General features: G+C 32.1%; 1 protein-coding gene across 3 annotated transcripts; it reads right to left on the bottom strand.

The window, feature by feature from the left end:
* Window positions 1-2,943: 2,943 nt before the first annotated feature.
* LOC140046317 (uncharacterized) lies at window positions 2,944-6,962 on the bottom strand. 3 transcript variants are annotated; one of them, XM_072090913.1, is made up of 6 exons: window positions 6,697-6,962; window positions 6,330-6,400; window positions 4,773-4,850; window positions 4,315-4,632; window positions 4,111-4,167; window positions 2,944-3,957 (listed from the first exon to the last, which is right to left on the bottom strand). In XM_072090913.1, exons 3-6 carry the CDS (start codon window positions 4,783-4,785, stop codon window positions 3,446-3,448), a joined length of 900 nt encoding a protein of 299 aa, XP_071947014.1. In that variant the 5' UTR covers window positions 4,786-4,850; window positions 6,330-6,400; window positions 6,697-6,962; the 3' UTR covers window positions 2,944-3,445. The 3 variants fall into 3 exon arrangements, with proteins under 3 accessions (XP_071947014.1, XP_071947016.1, XP_071947013.1); XM_072090915.1 differs by having other exon boundaries at window positions 6,858-6,962; XM_072090912.1 differs by lacking the exons at window positions 6,330-6,400; window positions 6,697-6,962 and adding an exon at window positions 5,243-5,363 and having other exon boundaries at window positions 4,315-4,850.
* Between the last annotated feature and the right edge of the window lie 3,266 nt (window positions 6,963-10,228).

Here is a 10,228-nt window from a genome sequence, read left to right as displayed (position 1 = left end):
CAAAGGCCTTTTTAAAATCTAGTAAACAGATTCCGACCAGCTTACCCTCGTCTATTGCACTATACCAGTCTTCCGTCACTTTTGTAAGTGCAGTAGATGTTGAGTATGATGGTCGAAAACCTGATTGATTTATACATAACAGATTATTATTATTCCAAAAAGCATAAAGTTGATTAAAAACGACTCGTTCAATTATTTTTGAAAGTATAGGTAGGATGGAAATGGGACGATAATTATTAGGGTTAGTTTTTTCACCATTCTTAAAAATTGGCGTGACCTTTGCTATTTTCCACGTATTTGGGAATTTACATGTTGTGAAGGAGTGATTTATGATTCTTGTAATTGTTGGGGATATAATCGGGGCAGACAGTTTTAGAATGCCCGGTGGTAAGTTATCATGACCAGTGGCTTTGTTTTTTGAAAGATTACTTAAGTATTTATATATAAATTCACATGTGATGTGTTCGAATTCAAAATTATTTTCGGTGAAAGCATCGATTTCATCATAATTTATATCATTTATCGGCTCATGTATTTGTGATGCAAGATTTGAACCTATATTTGAGAAAAATGTATTAATTTCATTTGCGATGTCCTTAGCTTTATAGAGGACATCGCCATTATCATTGCAAATTGTTTGAATAGTTTGAGTTTTCTTTTTTGACGATATAACATATCTTATGGTATCCCATGTTTTTGTTTTCATCGTTTTTATTTTCTTTTATACTTTCTTGAATAAAATTAGCTTTACTTTTACGTATTAATTTATTGCACATATTTCTATACTTTCTGTACCTTTTCCAGAGTGATTCATTTTTAGAATGTTTACATTCTCTTTTGAGTTTATCTCTTTCTCTCATATTTTCAATTACATCATCAGAGAGCCAAGGAACTGTTTTTTTACGTACCCTGTGTTTTTTCCAAGGAGCATGTTTATCTAAAATGTTGGTTAGTGTAGTTTCGAGAAGTTTGGCACTCTGACTTACGTCGCCACTGGCGGTAATACCATTCCAATTTACCATTAATAAATCGTTTAAAAAACTGTCTTCATTAAATTTTTTAAAGTTTCGTGTCATTTTATAATTATGATCCTGTTTAATAATTGTATTTGTTTTATTGGAATCTTTATTATTTTTCGCCCCTTTCCCTATTATAGCGAATGGCATTGAGTGGTCACTTAAGCCGACGTGGATAACTCCAGACTTTAATATTTTAGAAATATTTGAGAAATACATAACATCTATTAATGTAGAGGAATGTTTTTCTATACGTGTTGGTTCTTCAATGATCTGTTTTAGATTAAAATTTTCACTTAATTCAATTAGTTTCTTTGTGTAGCAATGTGGATTGTCAGACATAACGTCACAGTTTAAATCTCCCATCATCATAATATCTTTGTGTTCCAGTTCAATCTTTTGAAATATATTTTGTAAATATTCAAAAAGAACTGCTGTAGTATTTGGAGGTCTATACCACAATAGAACAATTAGATTTTTACATTTATCACGTACTATTTCAATAGATAGGAGTTCGAGTTCATTACACATTAGATCATTCCTAATTTTGTGGTTGGTTTTTAGGTTTATATAGAGTGCTACACCTCCACCTTTTTTAGTTTTACGTCTATCTAGTCTGTGTAATATATAATTGTCAACATGAAAATCTTCATCAATAAATGTATTATCTAGAAATGTTTCGCTTAAGCCAAAAACATTGAAATTGTTGTTGTTTAGAATACGTTGCAATTCATCAAAATGTAAGTCTAGGCTACGTATATTTAAATGTGCAAATATAAATCCCTTTTGATTAAGTTCCTCAAATATATGAGGATCTTTTTTTACTATTTGGTTTATATCTGTTATTGTATTATTCCTATTATTTATTACATATGAGTGGTTATCATTAATTAATACATCATCTATGGCCTGGGAACATTCAGTAGTATTGTTAGTCTCTTTTTCGGACTGTGGCTTTAATGTACTTCTTAGACTCTTTGGTCAATTATTTCGTTCGTAATAATAATGATTATAATTATGTACATTACCACAATATCTTGCTTTATGACCATATTGACCACATGATTTACATGTTAACTGTTCTTGATAGTAGCATTCGTAAGCTTGATGGTTGTTTAGTCCACATTTCCAGCATTGTTCTTAGGCAGAAACGACCCACTGTGTCGCGGAAGTTAGTTTCAAAAGATGTTTAAACTAAATAATGTAATAATTATACCAATTATGATGGTATTTATTTGAATAAACACCCAACACCTCTCCAATAAAACGTCACTTCGAATAATACACAGAATACATAGAAATGCATCGATAAGTGAGGATTATCACGTGACATCTAACTATCAATACACTTTAAACTTTAATATGATTGGCTCCCTATACAAAAGTAACAATAATTGACCCAAGCCGGAAAGTATGCTCTAAGATACTCGGAGAAAAGTGTAGCAATTCACTTCCACTATACCCTCAATTATTATGAGTTTTGCTAAACTTCACTTTTAAAGTCAGCAATCTTGCTGTACACCTGTACATTCGAAATACAAAGCTTTTGTGTCAAAAACTATTGATTACCCTGAAGCAACAATGTAAATACTTTAAACTTGTTTGTACAATAACATAAGCATTCATCCGTGTTATGCCAGTGCATATCTTGTTTTCATAATTTGAGTACACCTTTTCTTTTGAATAACAAATACCAAATAACAACGTTTTTTAGAGGCCCCCATTGCACCAACACGTCTTTCAAAACCGATGATGGACTGAAATAACCGTTAATTTTACACACACGTTTTCATTCTTGTAAATCCAGAATCTTTCTAGTATTTTGCCTTTTCTGTAATAAGATAGTCTAAACAACAACAATGGTTTAATAACATTTATTTGAAACTCTTCCGTTTACAAATCAAATAGGACATTTATACTTGTCGATTATGTTTAAAATATAGGATTGTCACTAATGAGAAATACAATTTCTACTGCAGAAAGCTTAGGCCTAACATTTTGAGTAAATATAATAGATGAAAAATAAACTGCAAGATATTACCAATACACCTTTCAGAATCTAGTTAAAGAATATAGACCTGTTCCTGCAGTTAAAGACGATTTCTGTGCAGATGACTAAAGTTCCATTTTAGCCATCCTATAATTATTATACTGTATATCATTGTTGTTGTTTATTACATTTCATTGTTTTAAGCTCTTTAACATTATAAAGGTAAGTATGACAAACACACCTTGAAGAAGTCAATTCCTTTCCTCATTTATTGAACGTCGCCTAACACCGAAAATCAAACTCCATCTGTTGACCAGGGAGCTATACTTCCTGGTCTGTTTGTATATTCCTTAAGGGCATAAAAGTTTGTTGCGCCTATCAAGAGTTTTTATATCTGCATCATAGGCCTACATACTATAAAAATTAAAATCTTTTTTCCTTATCTAGACCATTTTAACACCCCCTTAACTTCTTCGAGTTTGTCTTCACTCAGCAGCCCTCTCGGTTCAAAATCCAAAATCAAACTCCAGCTGTCTGCATACTTCTTAAGGACAGGGAAGTTGTATCGTCCATCAAGAGTTTTTACATCTGAATCACTAAGATCCTTTCCCAGATTAAAAATCTTGATTGTGTGTGGTGAAAACGATACCGGATCACGGTTCTTGATATCTTTGAAAAGCGGAAGCTTTTTTGTGACAGGTGATTCAAAGCCAAGTTGGTTAGTTACTTTTAAAGTATCATACAGGATAGAAAAATTTGTTCGGCTTAAATGCCCAGGCTTGGTTAAAAGATCTAACAGTTCGAATGTACTGGTAACCCTATTCAATGCTTGAATGTCGCCTAAAATATATATGCATAAAACTTTTAGCTTGGTAAGAAGACCACGTTCATCATACCACTGCACAAAATCCGCAATTAACTGTCTAAAATCATCTTCCGAGAGATCTGTACCTACGCATTGAAGAAAACACAAACAGTTTTATTGAAATCATTATCAAAGGCACCGAAAAACTATTAGAAACATTTTCAGTTATCATTTCAACACATTCTTTTGTTTTTCTACTTTTGTTCTTCTATTAAAAATAATTCAAATTTTACCTTTACCTGGTTCGCATTGGTTACTCGATGATACGCCCCTATTCTCGTTATTTACAGTATTGCCTATAATTAAAAAGTAAACAGTTACTGCTAACTAAATGATTCAGAATAATAGTTTTGTCAGTTTGTAATTCTTCAATTACAAAACAAATAGATAGTTTTGAATAATATTCCTTTTATAAGTAGACTAGCTTAATTTCTTATACATACCCGTAACAAGAAGGATTCGTTTGACAGCTGGTCCTAGACAGTTTGCAAATCTTTCTATTTTATCTGGTTCATCTTCTAGAATTACGTCGATCTCCAGTTTCAGAACCACGTCCCAAATATTCTTTAAGTTATAATGTCTTAGTCCGTAGTAAGCGATAACATCTCTCAATGTATCTGGGTGAACTTGTCTCATAGCTTTGAAAAGTTGTATCCGGAAAGAGGACAACTTTGGTTCATCTGTATTCGGAACTCTGTTGTCATTTATGTATCCTTTCACAAGGTTAAAAGCATCATTCATTTCTGTTAGCTTCGCTATCTCTAAAAGAATGTTAACATTGGTCGGTGTGATTAAACCTCTGTCTTCAAGAGCATTAAATAAATCGTTTCCATTAGAATCTGGATTTGTAACATCACCCACACTTAAGAGATCGAATAAACATAATCGTAACCAAAAGTACCTTTCACCGTCATAGAATTTCAAGTTTCTGAATTCGTAAAGTTTAGATTCTGCCATCTTGTCTTATTGTCTAGGTAGGCTATAACAAAACAATTGTTTTAGTTTGTTTATTTTAAAATATAATATGAATTATATTTTTAAACTAAATGGAGGATGATGATAATCAAAAAAAAAGAGAAAGAGAGACCTCCGATTTGCTTATTTTGTATTTGTAGGCCGCCTTTTAGGCGTAATAAGAGTTGAGAATTTTAGAGACAAACACTTGCTGTACTAGGCGCATGGGTACAACTGTATAAGCATTACTTATAGTAATCTCACGACATCAACATTACTCTCTTACGGATTCGTGTTTGTTGGGTACCGGTAGATCATCTAAATACTACATCGACAACGGTCTTAAAATACATAACGAGGCCTACTTTTTACATATATGCAGAAAGAAATATTGGAAAAAGTAATAATATACATTACCTAATATAAATGAATAATAATGATACACTCAAAAATGGCGACGTATCCTCTCCAAGAAAACGTACGTCAGTGTATACAACATATATTGATTGAAGTTTAGGTTATTCCATTATATTATGTATATGGCCGATAGGATCAGAAAAACAAATTATATCACAAAACCACTTGAGAGTGATCACGGAAACTATTAACTTAGCTGATTTCATAGAAGGAAATAATCTTGACGTTGATAAACATGAAGTAAAATCATAGTCCATCAGTAAATAATAAAAGTAAGAGACAGAAAGATGTGCTCGAATTGAAACGTTATTGGTTTCTTTTCCTGTACTTAAGAGTGCACAGAAATACACTTTTTTAATTTGTTTTTGTTTTATTTTATTTTTTCAAAACCAACAGCAACGTTTTGTGATACCTCCCTGTTATGTATGATAATTATTACATTACAAACATTATAAAACAGTCATGAGAGGCCCCTTTATACTACGGACAACAAAGAACGACGATATATAAATAAAAATACATTTTTCTTAGAGAAAATAAAAGAAATTAGAAAAGCTTTCATCCAAGAACAATAATTTCCGTTCTCTCCAATGAAAGATTGTATTTAGTATATACGGGCCACCAGTCTCACAAGTGTTAAGATGCTAGTACATTCATGATGATCTTTGATGAAGGTAGGCCTAGTATTTTAAAATTCAATCAAAAAAAAAAAACAACAACAACAAAAAACAACAAAATCGTTGTATCGTTTCGATATTATTTTACCAATCATAACGTCATCCGATTGGACTTTATTAACATTGTTTTCATCAAAGAAGACAGCATAATTATCCTATAATTCTAGGATGAAAACTTTATCGATTTCTTTGTTTTCTGTTGACAAATTCAGTATTATCTATACTACATATTATCGGTCGTTATCGTCCTAGTATATTGGCCATTCAACTACCAATATTATTATCAGTTTCTATATCAATATGTTATTTCATTTTTGTTAGCATTGTCAATGAAGGAGTTATTCAGTCTGACTGCGGATTGAGACGACGCAGTCAGAATACTTCAAAATAATAATGTAACTGATGCTTACAAATTGTTAAAAATGACCATAAGTTCTCCTTTGTTGAAGATACTCATTTATGATTTATCTATCGTTTAAACCTGCAATGACACAATTATCAATTGACCTGCTTGAAAAATGTACCTTAATGATGATGATAAGACTGAGTTCTATTTAGATCAGCGACAACTGAGCATGCGCGAGTAGAGACAACACCTAACTTTTACACGCAGGGGAAAAAGATCTTAAATTCAGACTAAAGGTAATATATAGCCAACAAACTCTACTATTTTTTTAAAAAGTTGTATACCCTAACTAAAAGAAGACTGCATGATGGCGACTAATAGGCCTACTAGGGCAAATACTAAATCAATTGACTTAACAAGAAAAGCTAGACCTTCCGAAAGTCCAGAAGCAGATGATCCAATCGAAGCCTCCGGCGATCGAGAGGGGGAAACTCAAACGCTTGCCGATCAACTAGGTAGGCTATCAGAACAACTTAATGGTAAACTAGATAAAGTCCTAGAAAACAAAAAAAAACTACAACAAAAGGCTTACCAAACTGGAAACAACTGTCAAAGATCTAGAAAAAATTGTGGAATATGCGCACGATTCAACTAACAAAACGAAGGATGAAATAAAAAAAATTGGAAATGAAATCAAGAAAATGGAGGAGTATGAAAACAAAATGGCGGCTTATCAGGAAAAAATGGCGGACATGGAAAATTTAATCCTAAAACAAGAAAGATACAGTAGGAGTTTTAATCTAAGGTTTGGAGGAGTTATAGAAAATGCTACAGAAAACACCCAGGACTTTTTACAAAAAGTACTACGCGAAGAACTTGGACTCGAGGACATCGAAATTGAAAATTGCCATCGCACCGGGAAACGCCGTTTAGATAACAAACCGAGGCATATAAGGCCTAATAGCTAAATTTCTGTACCGTCCACAAAGAAACAAAGTCCTAAAACTAGGAAAAGTAAAATTAAAAAGTAAATCACAAAACGTATTTATTACTGAAGATTTACCTGATGCGGACATGAAGAAAAAGAGAGAATTATCTATAATTATGGCGCAGGCATATGCCAAAAAACGTAAGCCCGTATTCAGAAATGGACAACTGTTTATCGACGGTAAGCCATACAAGCCACTAAAATAACTATAATTAAGTCATTAAGCCAAATTAATTAATGTTCAATTAAACACAATTAATTAATGTTTATGAATTATATTTCATACCTACATTACCGCAGTCTATCATTGTCTTGTAGAACGTAGACTAATTATGTGATTGTAGATAGTAGTATTTCTACCGTTATAAATTGTAAATAAACGAAGTTTGATTGTTTATGTCGCGCACCTGGCTGTTATGTTCTGGATATCTCTGTCCATTCATGCTTTAATCAGGTGACCCACGGCAGGTGTGCGACAATAGTGTTACATGATGAGAAATACCAACAACAATTAAGTGGCTGTTGATGATGTAAGTTTCAACGTAGTTGTTTACCGGTAATTCATCGATGAGTTACTGGGTTGATCAAACTCGTAAACGTTAAACACATCATTTTAATGAAACACAACACAACTAAATGTATTTAAGTTATACTATCCGTACTTTACTAGTGATGTATAATGACAAATAATAACAACATTAAGTGGCTGATGTGATTAATAAGTGAGCGCCGTTATTGAGACATCATGATCTAGACCGTTTCAACGTAGCTGTCTACCGCCGGTGATGCTTTGACATACCAGTGACTAACGATAACTTGCCATAATAATACATTCTGGACATCGATGAGTTAGATTGATCAAAATCGTTTAAGTTAACCAAATACTTAATTGGCGTCCATGATCATCATTATTGTTTCACTGCCTGTCGTTTAGTTGTTGTTGGTATGTCATGATAAAACAATTCATATTACATTGTATATATTGTAATTTATTGTACATTGTTGTTGTTAACTTAGGCTATATAGTGTTAACTCAATTGTCCTAAAATCACCGTATTTGGTTCAGAAACCATTCTCTGCTGTAAGCAGCTTGCTCAGTTTTATTTATTTGTCATTTCCTTTTCTGTCTAATTTAAATGTTTGAATGTGACCTTTTTGATAATGTAAATGTGAGCACGGAATATTTTAACGAAGATAACTTAATTTCTTCACTTGAACATTCTAATTTATCATCAAAATTGTCTATATTTGGACTAAACTGTCGTAGTATTGTTAATAAGTTTGACTTAATCTCAAACTATTTAGACTCACTCGTACATGCCTTCTCCTTCATTGCCTTCAGTGAAACCTGGTTAACCGAAAAAAGATAATATTAATCTATACCAGTTACCAGGCTACAGTTTGATTCACAATGATAAGAAGGATAAGAGAGGTGGTGGGGTAGCGTTCTATGTTACCAACAAACTAACATATATTAATAGAAATGATCTGTCATCTTGTATGACTGAAGCAGAGACTATTTTTATTGAGATTGAGTTAGAATCAGGAAATAATGTTATTTGTGGTATAGTTTATAGACCACCATCACGTTCCTTGCAAAAGTTTGATGATGAATTAACAGGTGTAATGCAAATGATTAATCTAGAAAAAAAGAAAGCCTACCTTGTGGGAGACTATAACATAAACTTACTCCAACAATCTACCGACAACACTATCCAATCACACTTAGACACAATATTTTCTCAGTCATTTCAGCCAATCATAAAAAGTTCCACTATAATATCCGATAATTGTACTTCAATAATTGATAAATTTATTGCAACATCGATTCTTTTACTACGACCCTTAAAAGTGGAATACTTATTATTGATATTTCTGATCACTTCCTAATATTCTGTGTATATACTTTGGAAAAACATAATAAGCAATATTCTCGATTTGTATATAAACCACATTACTCTCCTCAACAAACGGAGTATTTTTTTGCAAGAATTACAAAGCAATCAGTGGAATGATGTGCTATCCTCAAATAATGCGAATGTTGCTTATAAAAATTTTACAAACACTTTAAATAAAGCAATTGATAATTGTTTCCCTTTAAAACGAATTAGAAATAAGGCGAACAAGTTGAAATCTCCTTGGATCACAGTTGAAATTGCCAACGCTATCTCTCAAAAACATAAATTATATAAAAAGTACAAACAAAATAACACCACTACTAATAAAAGCACGTACATACATTTTAGAAACAAGTTAACCACTACTATTAGAAATCGGAAAAAACAATATTATATGGTCCAGTTTGAACAAAATAAACAAGATATTAAATAAACGTGGACAATCCTAAATGATATAATGGGTAGGAAAAAGACTACCAATTTGCCTACAAAAATAAAATTGGGTACTGAGACATATTTTGATTTGTTTACATTTAGCGTTAATTTGTTAGCAATAAACCAGTCCGAAAGTATAGATAACTCCTGGTTCATTGTATCAAAAGCTTGAGTAATATCATTGTGACTATAAAACACATTTGTGTCATCTGCATACATAATCATGTCTACATGGTTACATGCTAGACTAATATCATTAATGAATATAAGAAATAATAATGGACCCAATATGGATCCCTGAGGAACTCCAGTGTTTACTGTCATTTTACTAGATGCAGTATTAACAATAAATGTGTATTGTAGTCTTTTTTTAAGATAGTTTGAGAACCAGTTTAGCGGAACTCCTCTTATACCATAAAATCTTAACTTATCTAATAATATATCATGATCGATTGTATCAAACGCTTTTGATAAATCAAGGAAAACTCCTAGTGTGAACTCTTTATTCTCAATAGCGTTTGTGATTTTTTCAATCGATTGTATTAAAGCATGACTAGTTGAATGGTGTTGTCTAAATCCATACTGTGTTTTACTCAGTACGTTATATTTTGAGAGGTAACAAATCGTTTGATCATACACAAT

Source organism: Antedon mediterranea, chromosome 4 (assembly GCF_964355755.1).
Source record: "Antedon mediterranea chromosome 4, ecAntMedi1.1, whole genome shotgun sequence".
NCBI lineage: Eukaryota > Metazoa > Echinodermata > Crinoidea > Comatulida > Antedonidae > Antedon > Antedon mediterranea.
The sequence above is the reverse complement of the archived record's forward strand: the minus strand, read 5'-3'. Positions and strand labels throughout refer to the sequence as shown.